Here is a 17,357-nt window from a genome sequence, read left to right as displayed (position 1 = left end):
CTCACAGACAGACAGACAGACAGACAGACAAGCCGGTAGGCAATGAGGGATTAGCTAGTATCGAAGCGCTGGATACGATGCTTTTCATTCTGACCGATCCACCAACGAAGATTCATTGCCAAGACGTATTGTTTCACATACAATTGTTCCTCTGCCTGGCAAGATTTTTCCTATTGCGTATTTTGCCAACTGGCACTCCTCATAAAAAAATGACGGTAAATAGACACCCTATTTTTGAAGGACTCCCATTTGAAAAATAATCGGTTTGCTGGTTTGTGCTGTGGAGCCTCGCGTTGCAGAGACACACACACACACACACACACACACACACACACACACACACACACACACACACACACACACACACACACACACACACACACACACACACAAAACCTGATAAACTTCTCTCAATGCTCTTGTTTGACCACACCTCCTGAGCCACACAATATTTCTCATAAGCCACGCTCACTTTCCTACACCACTCCCACTTTCCTACGCCACTCCCACTTTCCTACGCCACTCCCACTTTTCATCAACCATGTCCACTTTCCCTAAGCTCCGCCCACTTTCCTAAGCCCCTCATAAAAAATGACGGTGAATAGACACCCGATTTTTGAAGGACGACCATTTGAAAAATAAAACCTCGATCAAAAATCGGCTCAAGTAAAATTTTCTAAATATCTCGACGTGTTTAATTCCGAAGTCTCATTTCTCTACATTCAAAACTGAAGGACAAGTATTGAAAATACTGTACGAGGTTTTTCGGCCGCTGCACAGCAACGGTACGGGTGGTTGCAAGGCAACGAAATTCAAACGCACACATTCCCACCCCATATGGCACCTGTTGGCAAAGTTTCATCGAAATCGGTTCGTGCTGTGGAACCTTGCGTTGCAGACACACGTACACACAGACAGACAGACGGAAAACCTGACAATAAGGGATATCTCGCATATATAGCGAATCCAACAAACAGGGGTGAAAAAATAACTTCCGTCCACCAACGGTGGCAGGTTTAATTAATAGATGGCCCCAATTAAATAAAGGCAGCATTTATATTTGTACGCAACCATACCGATGTTGCCCTTGTTGCCAGGCACAGTCTCTTTCAGTGATTTTGAGAACTGCTCCCAAGAACCATCAGCACAGTCAGCGCACACACGCTCACGAGCAAGCGATCCATTTTTGGAGCTGTCACACATACGGGGGCGGGGGGGGTACATGTCAAATAAAAGAACTTTTGAAAATAGCAGTGAACCATCTTTGCCTTGAATATTAGTACTTTTGACATTTCTTGATAAACCAAAATTAGTTTAAGGTCAGACTATTGCCCCCAAACCAAATGTGAATATAATCATACGTGTTGAGTGGTAATGTCATTGGCGCCATTCATTGTTGAAAATGAGAACAATATCACATTGACCTGCAAACTTTTACGATCTTAGAAGCTCTTTGCACCAACAAAACCGAGTAATGATCTCACTGTTTTTTTGTTTTTTTTTATTCTTGCAGAGTTTACTCTCATGGATGCACTGTTTCATGCAGTCAGACGTTAGAAAACACCGGACTTGACTTTGGAAAAACACAACTGGTGACCTTGAGGGAAGTGATGCAACTTCCTGGTGCACCTTGGGTGCCAGCAATGCCATCACGTGACACTGCTTCTCTCTCCACTTTCAACGGGGCAATTTGGGAGAAGTCCCCCCACTCCCTCCTTTCCATGGGATGTCCACCCAGGGGAAGTATCAAAACTCTATCCTCAAATGCTGACAGTCAAATGAGGAAAGGGTATGTACTAGTACCTTTTTTTGGCACGTCACAGTACCTTTTTTAAGTCTTTGGTATTTTCAGTACCTTTTAAAAAGTATTTGGTATGACTCTGTCAGGGTCACAATCAAATGGCTGACAGCCCAAACTCAGAGCAGACAAGCTAACTACAATGTCACTGAGTCTGGTTTTATTGTTTATCTTTGTTAAAAAGGTCAAAGCCCCAGCTCTTCCAAGAGCCTCGACGTTGCATACAAAGAAAAGGATTGTGGATATAAATATTTCACAACAAAAGGCAAATATTAAAGGACATGATAAGTTTTATCATTATCGAAATCGCGGTGTAAACTGCAGAATGAGGTTGGCTTTCTCATCATCGTTGGCTATTGTCTTATGTGATCATGTCCTTTAATCTTAATTGACTGCTCAACTCACCAAATAAGACCCATGTAAGCTTGCCAAGACATTGGATGGATGAACACATGACCTTCAAGTGCAGGTTGTGGCTTCTTGAGCCACAGGAACACAGTATCGCTGGTTCCCAGGCTGACCTGCAACGAGTACAAAAATTATTTCACTGACTACCATCAGATTTATCTTTTTGAAAATATTCTTGCATCCCACAGGAAATGGTCGGAATGAAATACAATAGTGGGAGCATAATTGGTAAGAATCAGCAACAGGTTTGTATTACCTGGTTGATGTGCAATTTATTTTGGTCTTTTCTTGAACTGTGGCATGGCATTCACACTGTTTCTGTTTTAATGCACTGGAAATTCTAACTTCAAGGCATTGTTGATTACAGATTGAAGTAACTTTCTTAGTTTTAACTCAAGCCTAACACCAAAGTTCAAAGGAGCAGAATGGAATGTGCTGAAATACAATGAAAATCAACCTAAGCTCATAATATAGGCTAGGTTTGGTTAGGAATGGGAGCATACGGTGGAGTAGCGCGTCACTGCATCCACGTTCCGCTGGTACTCCAGGGGCCTCCGTCTGGCCATTCCCCATGCAGATGCCTGGCCCATCCCCATCTCCTTGAGATGCTGATCAACCTGCTACAACCACAAGGAACGTGGTTGTCCAGTTGGCCTCCTCCACTAACGAGGCTCCCTCGCTGAGAGAATCTGGTGAGCAGGATCAGCATCAGGAAAATGAGCCACATGTCCATACGGCTGCAGCTGAAGCTCACAGGCTATACAGGTAACAAATCTCATCCGAGTCTCTCACAGAAACTGCTTGTTGGACACAAAGTCTGACCAGCGATAGCCAAGGATTCTCCATCATATTTATTTATGTTACATCTGTGTGTTATCTCCATCAGCCATTGTTCGATATAACATTACTTGGTCACATTCATATCCTCTGCAGAAGACGTTGTTCTCCCGATGTCAAATTTTGCTGAGCTCCTTTGACAGATATAATTAATTCTGTGTATATCGTTTCAATTAACTGTGTGAGTGGTCAAGAATCATATGGAATATGATAGCAAATGTAAACAAGAATGCCAATATCATCAGCATACCAGGAAATGCGGACCAGTGGCAAGATCTTCACTTAGAATGTGCAGTGGTGGATAAATCAGAAGATTTTATGCTTCAATATCTTGGAAACACTGTCTCCTGTCTTCATTATACCAGGATGACCCCAAAAAAATGGAACTCACCCTTTGTCTAATATCTTCCGTCTTACTAATTACAACCTCTTGTTTTTTCACATGATTGAAGAGTGAACCACAATATAGATTCCGAAAGTTAGTCACGATTCTTCCCTTTCTAAAGATGACGTGGACAATGATGCAAAGTACTTATTCTGTTATAGTCTGTCTGCCGAATGAGGTGACCTCAAAGTCCCTGATAAAGTTTTTTTTCTCTGTGGATTATTGTAGTATAGGGTCTAAGTTAACATCCTTGGGGGGGGGGGGTGTGTGAAACTCTCACCCTTGGGCATTTTGAGAAATCCAAGATGGCGGCCAAAATGGCTTCCGCTTTTAGAAATACGACTGGTACCCCCAAATTATGCTAGAGAGACATGTAATACATCAAAATAGGGGTTTTAGAGGATGCTCAATTCAGAAATTCAGCCTAGAAAACTGGATATTTGTTATTTTTTGAGTTATTGGCGATTTTAGGAAGAAAATACTTGTGTGGAGAGGCCCATAGTGTCCAACACAAAATGTCATATGACTTCACTAACATGACAGCAACTACATATATTATAGTAGGCCTACATCAGCCCAGTTTCTTCTTTGTAATTTGTTGCAGAAAGAGAGATTTCCTTCTATTTACAGGCATAATATGTGGCCTCAAGAAGCCGAACAAGGCTCTGGGTTGATTGCTTTGTGAAATCAATTCTGACTATCCTGAAGTATGTGAGAGCTGAGAGGGAGGCAGACTGGCCACTTCATGTGTTAGCTGTCAAGGAAATGTTGGTTCTGTTCTTTGCAGCAGGGTACCACAACTACACAAGGTATGGACTTTACTATGCTAGGAGCATTGAGGTGATGCCAGATACGTTATAAGATCAGTTCATGAAGGGACAGTATACCATGCATCATAAACCAGGCATCTTCAATGGAATCTGGTCAGACATGGCCATAGAGACAACCGACATGCATTATGGTCATGGTCACAGCAGAATCATTGGCCTTACCATGAGATCAGAAGCCCTGAAGACATGGGCCATGACTATCCATGCTATCAACACCGTCATGTCGGATCTGAACACCATTGATGACAATGAAGTCCCTTCCCAAAGCTACCACAAGGAGGAATCCAAAGGAAGGATAAAGACAGATGCAACTGACAGAAATGCTCTGAAGGAGAAGCTCGACATGAGCATAGATCCCCTTGATCCAGAACAGCACCCTGAGGATGGCCGGGTCAACATAGTGACTGGGAAGGTGGTCAGTGATCCGAAGGTGAATGTTGACCAGGCCATTACCATCGCAACATGTGAAATGAACAGCTTTGAAGCTGGGTGGCCTGCATCATTTCATGGCCCTATTCAGAAGAAGGTCCAGACGATGGCCAAGGCAGACAAGCATCACAAACCTGAGCAGAAGGTGGCTAATACAGAAACACTATATGCCAGGGAAATGGCATTACATGGCAGATCAAATGAACTTGATGTCAAGTCCTTGAAGAACTATGAACTTGCCTCATAACCACCGTTGATGTTTTCTAGTTACGGTCAAATTCGGGAATGCACATCAAAGGCCAACTTAAAGAATGCCATCAAAGTGGAAGCCCACATTCAGACTCGCAACCTCACCACAGAAGCAAGATTCCTAGATGGATGTGCTGTGTTGTGGATCGTGTCCTGGCCAGTGTCTGGCACAGTGGAAGATTTCCTTCACAACTTCCGCAGATATCCGGATGATCTAGTGACAGCATCGGATGCTCATCTCATCTTCGACAGGTATTTATCAATAATTATACCAGTCACACAATAACACTAGATATGTTTATTTTTTTTAATCTGTTGTTATAAGCAAAATATTACAATATATTTTAATGAATATTACTATTTTATTGCTTTAACTACCAAATGTGTAAGAAAAATATGTATATTTTGATAAATATACCCATTATTTGATTTTGCCTAAGAGGTCATTATTCCCTGATAACCGACCTCTGACTATTCTTGCAACATTGATGGAGTGTTTATGGAATAATGGGGATAACCAGAGCCCCATAGGTGTTTATTGTGAAATAATGTATTCAGTCTCGGTGGTTTAAAATATTAAATTCCCGAGGCGAAAAATTTAACCACCTCTGCTTCATAGATTATTTCACAAGAAACACCTCTGGTTATCCCTATATTACACTGATTATATAGATACACCATGGAGTAAGATGCACTGTATCTTTAAGATTAAGATTAAGAAATACTTTGTCATAAAAAAACGAAACTTGTTTTTCTCCATGGATACACATATACATCCTTGTGCGAGACAAAATGATTCTATCAGATGTTTGGCTGTCATGCACATTGTACACTTATGCCATTTTCACTACAGGTACATAGCTACTAGCAGGAAGGAGTGCCTTCGAAGGAACAGAGACTTCGGAGCAAGCAGGGTATATCGCCTCAGCGAGACCACCAAGATACCACCACAGAAAGTTGTCTTGACTGTGTCCCAGAACAAGTCTGCCCTGATTGATCTTCTGTGCGAGGACCTCATCAAGCACAAGGATGATTTCAAGCGAATTCGCCTTGTCATCACTGGAAGCCGTCCTGTTCCAATTGAGCTGTACAAAGGTCTGACAATACAGAGAAGAGATCTGGAGACCACCCAGGAAGAAGGTGACACCATCATTCTACATCAGCTGGCAGTTGTCAAACCACAGTCAGCCATAGTGGTGCCAGACGACACAGACATCTTTGTCTTGCTGTGCCACTTCCGTCATCTCGGGAAGATCACTTCACAGGTGTGGATGCATACCTGCCAACCCTACCGATTTGCACGGTAGCCTACCGATTTTATATAGCTCCCAACGCCTACTGATTTTATTAGTCAGACATACCGCATTTGGAAATTATTATTGGAAAAAAAAAAATAGTTGTGTTTTTTCAGTTTTGCGTTCGTTTCTCACTGCCAAGATCGTATTACACACGGCTGCTTCTACGTTCTACACAACTCGTGCCTGACCTTGATTTCTTATCTCGTCAGCGATTGGTTATTGCTTCTAAACTAAGCATGACCAATCAAATGGGACGACAGGAAACAGCGGGCATTCATTTCCAGACAACACGCCATTGGCATTTTCCATTCATGATCAAAGACTGCAGTTAACAGAGTATTCATCGCTTCAGTGCACGACAACAATGCAAACACCAGAAAAGAAAAAACCACCCCCACGCTGTGTCAACAAGTTTAAGCCAAGTTGGACAACAGAGTTCAAGTGTATCAAGGCTTCGCATAAGGTAAACTGCAAATATGTTCTGAAATCAGAGTGGCCAGTCATTTAATTCATAAAGATGTATCAGTGAGTTTATGTAAGCTCTTGTGTACACGTATGGGCACATACATGTGGAGCTTGGACAGTCAGTAATTTATGGAAACGTGACTGATGATCATGATGTCTTAGAAAAAGAAAGATTGGTGAGTAGATCAACCATGTTAAGTTTTCTCTTTTTCACTCTAAAAATATGTTGATATATTTCAGCAAACTGTGGTCTCAAAATGCAGGAGATTGCACCATTTTGCTTCTTTTTTTGAAAAATTTCCGGGGGGAGGCATGCCCCCGGACCCCCTAGGGATGCGTGCGACGCCAGCCTACCGCTTTTCCTTCAAAAAAGGTTGGCAGGTATGGTGGATGGTATCACCAATCATGGGTCGGTCAGTGATTGACATCAATGCATCTGTAGCCAATAACGAAGAGATTATGGAAGATCTTCTTCTAATGCATGGTTTGTCAGGATGTGACACAGTGGCACCATACTTCGGAATTGGAAAGGGAGTTGCCCTCAGAGTTCTAAGGAGCCAAAAGCATTCCCTCAGTTTACTTGGTGACATCACAGTTGAGCTGAAAGATGTAGTCAAACAATGTATATGCTTCGTCCTTGCATGCTATGGTGAGGAGGACACTGATTCAGCAAATGATGCTAGGTACAAACTGTGGATGAAGAAGGTGAGCAAGAACATCGCCAATGCTCGCAAGCTCCAGTCTCTACCCCAACCGATGAAGCCCTCTGTCAGAATGTGGCCCGGGCTCACATCCAGGTTGCAGTCTGGAGGAACTCCTTGGAGCCAAACCCACCAGCACTTGACCCAGCAGCCCATGGGTGGTACATGGAGGATGGATCTCTGAGTGCAGTCATGCTTCCTCCCAACACTGCACAGGCTCCTGATGCTCTGCTCAAGGTCATGCAATGCTCCTGCAAGGGGGAAAAACCATGCAACACACGCAGATGCAGCTGCTGCAGTTCAGGCATGACTTGCACAGTGTTTTGCCATTGTGAAGGAGACGATGAATGCTGGAATCATCACACCAGGATAAATGATGCAATAGTGGAAAATGACTCTGATGATGAATATTGAGAAGCATATGTTTATTTGTTCGAGTGTGTTCAGTATTTTGTTCGACTGTCTGATTGTTCAAATCATTTAATTGTTACCGTATTTCAAATGACTGCATAGTAACCATATTTTATGAGCATATATTGCAACAGGTTGAAAGATTATAATCAGGACATGATTGAAATTATTGTTTTAACACAGATATTGTGATTATGTTACTTTAATAATTAGTATGGTTTGCAAAGGTATGTGATTATAATGATTGTAATGATTGCAATAGTGTGACATGCTGGTTCAACTTTGTCATTATCGGCTTTCCTCTTATTTGTAAATTTGTGTATGTAACTTTCAAAAAATGGTATTTGTAAATTTTGAAATCTTTTCTGAAAGTAGTTTTGAATAACAATTGCAGGAGTAATTACTTTTAAGTTTTGTTAACATGTTGTATCATAAAACCACATTTCATGTCGGAAATGAACTAAGATGCTGTTCTCTGACGTTACTAAACTGGTACTCAGGTCATAATTATGTACATTTATGGAAAAAGTATTAAACATACCAGTTTCTAGTACAGAAATTTGGGTTTCTCACCTATTAAAACCCCTATTTTGATGTATCACACGCTTCTCGAGCAAAATTTGAGGGCATTATAGTAGCATTTCTATAAGCGGAATCAATTTTGGCCGCCATCTTGGATTTTTCAAATTGCCCAAGGGTGAGAGTTTCACACCCACCCTAAGATGTTAACTTAGACCCTATACTACAATAATCCACAGAGAAAAAAAAACTTTATCAGAGACTTTGAGGTTAGGGTGAAATTTCCTGTTTGGCAGACAGACTGTTAAGATATTTTCTTAAAATGGACTCAAATCAAGTGGAACAAGAAGATTCGTAAATGTGAGTTTGGAACTTGCACTGTACCCTGCGAGTCATGGATATTTGCTTGGGTCAAAAGTTCAGAGAAAATGGTACTGTCGCAAAACTCAACAGTAAAACTGCTGGAGGACCAACACATTTGGAATGTCCTCAAGATGTCAGGTCTCCTGAGAACATTGACCTTATTCGTGATTCAGTGGGCAGAAGCCCGAATAAATCTCTGAGGCGTCAGAGTCAAGAGCTTGGAATTTCATTTGAATCAGCAAGAATTCTCATCCATGATGTAGTCATACAGAACTCAGATTATACACAAACTGACTGCAGCTCAAATGCAGAAAAGAGTGACAATGTGCCAGTGGTTTGCAGACAGGATTGAAGAAAGCCCCAACAACAACTGGAAAATCCTCTATTTCTCTTTGCCGACGACTCCACCCTCTGCCGTACCATCTGTCATCCCTCAGACCGGCAAGCAGCAGCTTCTTCGCTCACTGCAGATCTGGATAAAATCACAAACTGGTCCAACACGTGGAACATGTCTTTCAATCCAGACAAATCTCACACTCTCACTATGTCTCTTCGAAAGGACCGTTTACAAAACCCCCCCATCCACTTTCTCAACAATCCTCTGGAAGAAGTCTTTTCTTTCAAGCTTCTAGGTCTCACTATCTGCCATGACCTTTCCTGGGAAAGTCACATTTCCAACCTCGCCTCAAAAGCCAGTCGCCGACTGGGAATCCTCCGTCGTGCTAAGTCCTTCCTCGGCCCTCTTGAGCTCCTGACCACTTACAAAGCTTTTGTCCGTAGCCTGATGGAGTACTGCTCTCCCCTCTGGGCTGGTGCTCCTGCCTCCCACCTTTCTCGGCTTCACGCTGTCGAAACCAGGGCATTTAAGATCATCGGCATCTCCCGCAATGAAGCTGAGTCTTTGGGCCTCTCACTCAATCACCGCAGGTTGGTCGGTGGTCTTTCTGTCTTCTACCGACTACTCTCCAGCCTTGCCCCCCCTGCTCTCTCTGCGATTTGTCCCCACCACATTTCCACAGGGCGCTCAAGGTCCGCCAACAACCCCCTTCTGGTAAAACTACCAAAATCACGAATCACTGCTCATCTTCACTCTTTCATTCCTCTTTTTTCCCGCCTTTGGAATAAACTTCCTCACTCTATTCTTTCCCATTCTTCCCTCCAGGCTTTCAAAACAGCTGTTCACCACCACCTCTTATCTTCCCCCATCCAAATCCTCGATCTTTTCTACCCCCGATAATCCACCCAAGCCCACTTCCTTCATTTCTCCTGCTTTCATTCCTGAAAGTCCCTGAAATGTCCATCTTCTCTTCGCCATGTTCCCCGTCCCATCCCCATCCCTCTCCCTTCCACAGTTCACCTAATGTGTCTGTTCCCCACTGTTTTGTCCCTTCCACTCCCGCCCCTCTTGCCTCATGCCTCCTTGCTGTGAGTTGTGTGTTAGCTCTCATACGAGCCTCGACCAAGGTATACAAAAAAAAAAAAAAAAAAAAAAAAACTTCCTTGACAATGTCTGGTTTTCTGATGAAGTCTATTTCCTTCTTTCTGGGCATGTCAACTCCAAGAACTATGTATACTGCAGATCGACACTCCCTGATATAGTGCTAAAGTGACCTTTCCACTCAGAAACGTGAACTGCCTGAGTCTCAATCAGTAAATATAGAATATTTGGCCCTTTCTGGTTTGAGGACGGCACAGGCAAGGCATTGACTGTCAATACAAAACGTTACATCCAAGTTATTGGGAAATTTTGGGGGGCTCTAAGCAGTCACAGGGGTATTTTGAGAAAGGAACAAATGTTTCTACAGGATGGAGCCATTCCCCAAACTTCAAACGATTCACTGAACTGGCTCAACATGCACTCTGGTGATAGAGTTATCAGTCGAAGACTTGCTGTTGAATGGGGCCCACACTCACCAGATCTGTCACCACCAGATTTCTATCTTTGGGGCTATCTGAAGAACAACTTCGCCAGAGAAAGGCCACAATCCATTGAAGAACTCAAAGCAACACTTATCGATAAAAGTCCCTTAATTCCTGCAGTGGAATGGGTCAGAGTGAGCAACCATTTTGCCCATCGAATCCAAGTGTGCTTGCAGCGTGTGGCAAACATTTGGAGCACGCCATTTAAGCCCAGTCGGTCCTGGCATATTCAAGGTAATCTGTGCCAAAAAATTGAGACATTTGAGTGATAAATGAGTATTTATATTAAATGGTATGGGTTCTGTTATGTTGGGGTCACCCTGTATTATAGAGCACAGACAATCCTGTATTATTGAGCACAGACAATTCCTGGTTCCTTATTGTTGTGATGAAGTTCAATATCTGTAAGATGAAATGTTTCATATCTCTGAGTTAAAAGTTCTGTCTCCAAGCTACAACTCTTTCAATGATCTTGCTGGAGAATGATACCAAGAGTGATTTTATTTGGACACGTAGCTATGCCGCTCATATTAGATGGAGGTAGGCCGAAATAAATTTAATTGATCAGTACCAGAGTTGGAGTGAGCAATGCACAACTACTGTCTTATCGTTTTGCAATTGCTTCTGACATGGGTATTATCTCTGAAGGAAAAGAGACAAAGCAAGGTTACTGGTTTAAGTAGCATCAATGTCATTGCAAAAACAAGAATTTTTCCACATTCCTGGCTATTCCATTCAAGCTTACAGAATGAGCTCAAACAGTCTGTCTGAGTAACCACAAGAACGATTTCCATAAATAACGAATATGCCAAAAAAAACCAAAGAGATTGCAGAAGTACTTGAAAATTTGTAAAAGCAAGTGACATACCGTGATGTCACCTTCCTCAAGCCTCATGCCAGCCAACGACGCTGTGAACATTTTATTAAAAAGCAAGAAAAAGGAGGGGAATTAAAAAAAAATGTTTTTTTTAACGATTCATAATTACGACTAATAATAATCGAGTTTTGTGCATCTTTATCGAAACATGCAAAACAATTCAATCTAATGTTTGACAAATTATCATAGTCAGTAACTGAAAACAAGTCAATGAAAGTGATATTTCCATCGGAGTGATATACTGATTTGTTTATTGAAATTACAGCTTATTAGGCATTGACTCCATGAGATAACATGAACTGCATTTCTCTAGAGAAGTTGTCCAAAGTAGATCAAAGTCTCGAGGCTCCAATATAAGTGCAAGTGCTGGAGGCTGGCGGCATTACACTGTCGATCTACATGTGGTGCATTGAAATAATGGGTATTTTGCACAGGTTTACCTGTGAAGCCTTCATGAGAGATACACAGACATATATATATATATATATATATATATATATATATATATATATATATATATATATATATATATATATATATATATATATATATACAAATACAGTACCAGTCAAAAGTTTGGACACACCTAATCATTCAAGGGTTTTTCTTGCTATTTTCTACATTGTCGAAAAATAGTGAAGACATCAAAACTATGAAATAACACATTTGGAATTATGTAGTGACCAAAAAAGTGTTAAACAAATCAAAGTATATTTTATATTTTATATTCTTCAAAGTAGCCACCCTTTGCCTTGATGACAGCTTTGCACACTCTTGGCATTCTCTCAACCAGCTTCATGAGATGGTCACCGGGAATGCTTTTCCATAAACAGGTGTGTCTAGTTAAAAGTTAATTTGTGGAATTTCTTTCCTTCTTAATGCGTTTGAGCCAATCAGTTGGCGTGACAAGGTAGGGTTGGTATTCTGTAAATAACCCAATTTGGTAAAAGACCATTATTTTGTCTGTACTGTAGTAGTCCATATCATGGCAAGAACAACCCAACAAAGCAAAGAGAAATGACGGTCCATTATTACTTCAAGATATGAAGGTCAATCCGGAAAATTTCGAGAACTTTGAAAGTTTCTTCAAGTGCAGTTGCAAAACCCATCATGCACTGTGATGAAACTGGCTCTCATGAGGACCGCCACAGGAAAGCAAGACCCAGAGTTACCTCTACCATCGAGGATAAGTTTATGAGAGTTACCAGCCTCAGAAATCACCAATTAACTGCACCTCAGATTGCAGCCCAAGTAAATGCTTCACAGAGTTCAAGTAACAGACACATCTCAACATCAACTGTTCAGAGGAGACTGCATGAATCAGGCCTTCATGGTCGAATTGCTGCAAAGAAACCACTATTGAAGAAGACCAAAAAGAAGAAGAGACTTTCTTGGGCCAAGAAACATGAGCAATGAGCATTAGACTGGTGGAAATCTGTCCTTTGGTCTGATGAGTCCAAATTTGAGATTTTTGGTTCCAACCGCCGTGTCTTTGTGAGACACAGAGAAGGTGAACGGATGATCTCTTGCACATGTGGTTCCCACCGTGAAGCATGGAGGAGGAGGTGTGGTGGTGTGGGTGTATTTTGCTGGTGTCACTGTGGGCAATTTATTTTGAATTCAAGGCACACTTAACCAGCATGGCAACCACAGCATTCTGCAGTGATACGCCATCCCATCTGGTTTGCGTTTAGTGGGACCATCATTTGTTTTTCAACAGGACAATGACCCAAAACGCACATCCAGGCTGTGTAAGGACTATTTGACCAAGAAGTAGAGTTATGGAGTGCTGCATCAGATGACCTGGCCTCCACAATCACCCGACCTAAACCCAATTGAGATGGTTTGGGATGAGTTGGACCGCAGAGTGAAGGAAAGGCTGCCAAAAAGTGCTCAGCAAATGTGGGAACTCCTTCAAGACTGATGGAAAAGCATTCCAGGTGACTACTTCAAGAAGCTGGTTGAGAGAATGCCAAGAGTGTGCAAAGTTGTCATCAAGGCAAAGGGTGGCAACTTTGCAGAATATAAAATATAAAATATATTTTGATTTGTTTAACACTTTTTTGGTTACTACATAATACCATATGTGTTATTTCATAGTTTTGATGTCTTCACTATTATTCGACAATGTAGAAAATAGTAAAAATAAAGAAAAACCCTTGAATGAGCAGGTGTGTCCAAACTTTTGACGAGTACTGTATACATATAGATACATATATATATATATATACATATATATATATATATATATATATATATATATATATATATATATATATATATATACACATACATACATACATACATACATACATACACACACATTTGTTACCTGGCATTGCCTCCCACCCCTTACTCATCCCACTCTCTCCCCTGCCTCCTCCCATTCCACACCACCTCCCTCCAGACTCTCACTGCTTCCCCACAAGGGGTAAGAGCTTTTTAGACAATTACCCCCTCTACAGAAAATTTCTGCCCTGAGAGAGTTTCACAAATCAGGCATGACCACAGCGAGTGAATGACCACTTTTCATGAGCCAATGGACAGTTATGAAGCAATCGTCATCCTCCACACACTGTCAAAATCACTAACCAATCATCATCCACAGCATATCGAGCCAAAGTCTGTCTTCCACTGAATTTGTATGGACCAATGGCTGTATTCCATGCTTGTCAATTGTGGAACCAATAAACCGATGGACATCGTCTGCATGTCGACTGACAGCTACAGGAAATGGGACATCATCTCCCTGTTAATGGGGGAACATGCCACATCTCCAACCCCCCCCCCCCACCCTGTCTCCCCACCCCCACCCCCATATTCTTCTTGCCCAGCCTCACCCGATTCGACAATGGAGAGAAAATGGATGGGACAGCTCAACACAGCTATTTCTTCATCAGACAATGCCAGTCTCCTTGTGGCCACGACTTAAAGACACCTTGCCCGAAACACACTAAGACAGGAAGAGTTTCCAAAAGTTATGTGAACATATAGTACATGGTGTCTGAGGCATTAATCTAACTAGTGGTGCTTCCCCAGAAACAAAACAACACTTCCTGTCTCCACCTCAACCCATGAAGCCCTTTGTGGTACACCAATATTGTGGTGTTCACCTGCTGACAGCAATTTTTTGGGGCTTGAAAACAAACATATATCAAGATTTGAAGCATAAACAATAGCCTGATGCAAAATTGCAAGATGGAAGAAATCCAGTGGCAAATCACCCCCTGGAGGAGTCGGGGGCACAAAGTTGGTGCAATTCCACATTAAATTTATTGCCATTATTTTATATAAATACTAGTACATCTCAAAGACTACTCATTTCAATGAAAGTCTAATGGTACATCCAGATAACAAAATAAAATCATGCTGCTCATATGATATCAACATAAGAAAGCAACATCATGTGACCGTTTTGTTTTTAATCCAAACCAACAGCACAGGCCAACCTGGGTTGTCTCCTGTAAAGGCGATGACATGGCAGTTTGGCGAGAAGCCGTAGCGTTCCACGAGATATGGAGAGATGTTGCCCTGCATGGTAAATGTTTCGGTGGAAAAACAAAAACAAAAATCATTAAAAACAGAAATAAGAGGAGAAGAATAATGGAACAAAAGTATCAACACATCTAAGAAAACAAATCATAAATAAATTTACAAGATGTTATGAATATATAACTTGGAGGTTTACACAAGTTAATTCAGGTTTCAAAAGCGGAAGAGCAGAAGAAGAAGAATAGCAGCTTGAAGAGGAAAAACTAAAAGGCTATGACTAATAATTTGTGAGGTGCCCAATTACGTTAATTGCACTTTTCTGGGAGGACCACGAGAAACCATGTAATGAGTTTTCCACCATAATGAGTGGAACATGACAATTTTCTATTCAAAAGTGAGATTTATGTTTACGAACGTTATGTGGATAATGAAATAAATTATGTGCAATCGTTTTTATCTGCATTATCGGAATATATGGTCGTAGGCAATTGCACTATACACAACTATTGTGCATCTCACCATTTCAGATTCATCTGCAAAAAGGTGCAATATGTAAACAATCCTGACTCCATTTGGCCACTCTACTTGGTTGTTGGCTTAATTGGCATTGCAAGGTGATCCTCAAGCATACAGATAAGCTATTATGGGTAACTTAAGATGTGTTGAGATGAATGAGTATATAAACGGCTCCTCCTCATGGGGAATGCTTTGCACGAGTGACATCACAGACCGATTGTGAATGGAAGTTGCCAATGGAGATGATAAAAAGCCAAGCCTAAGTACGAACTTACCCATTGCATGTAATTCTTAAGATGTGCCTTGGAAAAAAATAAAATTGTTCTCCAGCTCTACTTAAACCCACGACCACTCGGATGCTCGTCTTAAATGACTAACATCAATAATTAGAAATATTAACTTATACAGTAATGTCAAAGAAGAGGTAATATTACCTAAACTCATTGTGATAAAATTTCAAAACAAGTTGGAGTGGAGTGTTTTACTAGGATGGTGTGAGAAGGCACTGGGTTTCCCAACTTTTTGGCAAGTCCTGGAGCACAGGCATCCAGGCATGTTGGTACCCACTCTCTGATGTTGATATCAAGTAAATTCATCCCAGAACCTGGTAGAAACCAAAGTGAGTAGAAAGGGAAACATAGGTTAAGATATCAACTGAACAACATACATGAGAACGAATTATAACCAAAGTGTCCTATGATGTCAAAATTTGAGTTATATAAGATTACAACTGGTTATTCTCATGAATATTGATATCTTGATATTCCCTCACGACTCCAAAAATCTTTGGACAGTATTAAAAAGCATGTCAATCCACAATGGATAGGAACCTTAGCAGCAATATTCGTCATGTCATGTGAAATTATGTAATCCAAGGGCTTGAGAATCACAAGCTTGAGAATCTCGAGAAAGAGATCATCCACCCTCCCCATAGTTTGTGTCTAAAACCACCATCCCTAAATGACCCCTTTTTAATGTTCTTTCCTTTGTAATCTGTCTTTAATGTTGTTTTTATCATTCTGTTCGGTCAATAGACACGAGTTTGGGTGGGAAACCTGAGGTGAGGTTGGGGAAGGGTTTTCCCTGCCTATGGACTGGGGCGCAGGCCAATATCAGCCTAAAGAGGAGGAGCCAAGTGGGTCACGGGGGTGGGTGGGACAGGACGTTATAAAAGCTGGTGCAACAGCATGGAGAGGAGGGATAAGCCTGGAGCCTCAATGAAGAGAGTTGTGCGGGAGTGTGTGAGATCTTCCCTTGTGACAATGTCCCTCCAACACTGTGCCATGCCCCACCAGCCACACCCACTCTCCTCTCCAAGTGCCAGGGACTGCGGCAAGGACATCGGCTCTCTCCTGCATCAAGGACTATGACTCAATTGCTCCTCATCAAGATCCAGCGGTGTCCAAATGGGCATCGCCAAGTTTTTTTTCTGTCTTGGCCATCTCAGACTTGTCTCGCTCTCGGACCTCTGGTATCTTGTACATCTTGCTTCGTTTGAACCTGGGGAATAACTGCTGAAATCTCTCTGTCTGGGTTCTTCCTGCCATCTTTGTTCTTTGTTCCTTTCACACTTATTTCTACTTTTTTTTACAGTTCTCTTTATTCATTCTAATTCTTGCTTTTTCTTCTGATTCATCTCGTTTACTATCTATTCCTCCCTTTCCTTGTCTATCTCTTGAATGAGAAGTGAATTGTTGCTGAAATTTTTCTGTAAGGCCCACTTGGCTGTACCTGAATAGGTTTGAGGGTAGTGGAGTAGCGGCTGAAACCTGAATCCCATCCAGGTTCCTCCTGATGACTCCTTTCCTTTTTACATCTTTGGGTTCCTTCTTGGTCTTCGGTTTCACTGGAGTATGACT

The 17,357-nt window shown here is 41.6% G+C and overlaps 1 protein-coding gene and 1 pseudogene across 9 annotated transcripts in view; one reads left to right on the top strand and one right to left on the bottom strand.

Moving 5' to 3' along the window:
• XYLB (xylulokinase) overlaps positions 1–17,357 on the bottom strand; it is a 123,281-nt gene that overhangs the window by 59,888 nt on the left and 46,036 nt on the right. For all 9 annotated transcript variants that reach the window (XR_015056010.1, XR_015056011.1, XM_085872891.1 and 6 more), the window contains 5 exons: positions 15,984–16,102; positions 14,940–15,021; positions 11,482–11,522; positions 2,204–2,319; positions 1,077–1,192 (listed from right to left, as the gene is read on the bottom strand). Coding sequence is in view for 7 of the 9 variants with exons in the window: in XM_085872891.1 (XP_085729017.1) it covers positions 1,077–1,192; positions 2,204–2,319; positions 11,482–11,522; positions 14,940–15,021; positions 15,984–16,102 (474 nt within the window). In the remaining 2 variants the exon portion in view is untranslated. The remainder of the gene's footprint in view (positions 1–1,076; positions 1,193–2,203; positions 2,320–11,481; positions 11,523–14,939; positions 15,022–15,983; positions 16,103–17,357) is intronic.
• On the top strand, positions 4,317–7,678 carry LOC147029662 (uncharacterized; annotated as a pseudogene).

Source organism: Eptatretus burgeri, chromosome 3 (assembly GCF_056783735.1).
Source record: "Eptatretus burgeri isolate ZD-2024b chromosome 3, Ebu_testis_v1, whole genome shotgun sequence".
NCBI classification, from domain to species: domain Eukaryota; kingdom Metazoa; phylum Chordata; class Myxini; order Myxiniformes; family Myxinidae; genus Eptatretus; species Eptatretus burgeri.
Note: the sequence above shows the minus strand (reverse complement) of the source record. Positions and strands in the feature narration are given on the sequence as shown.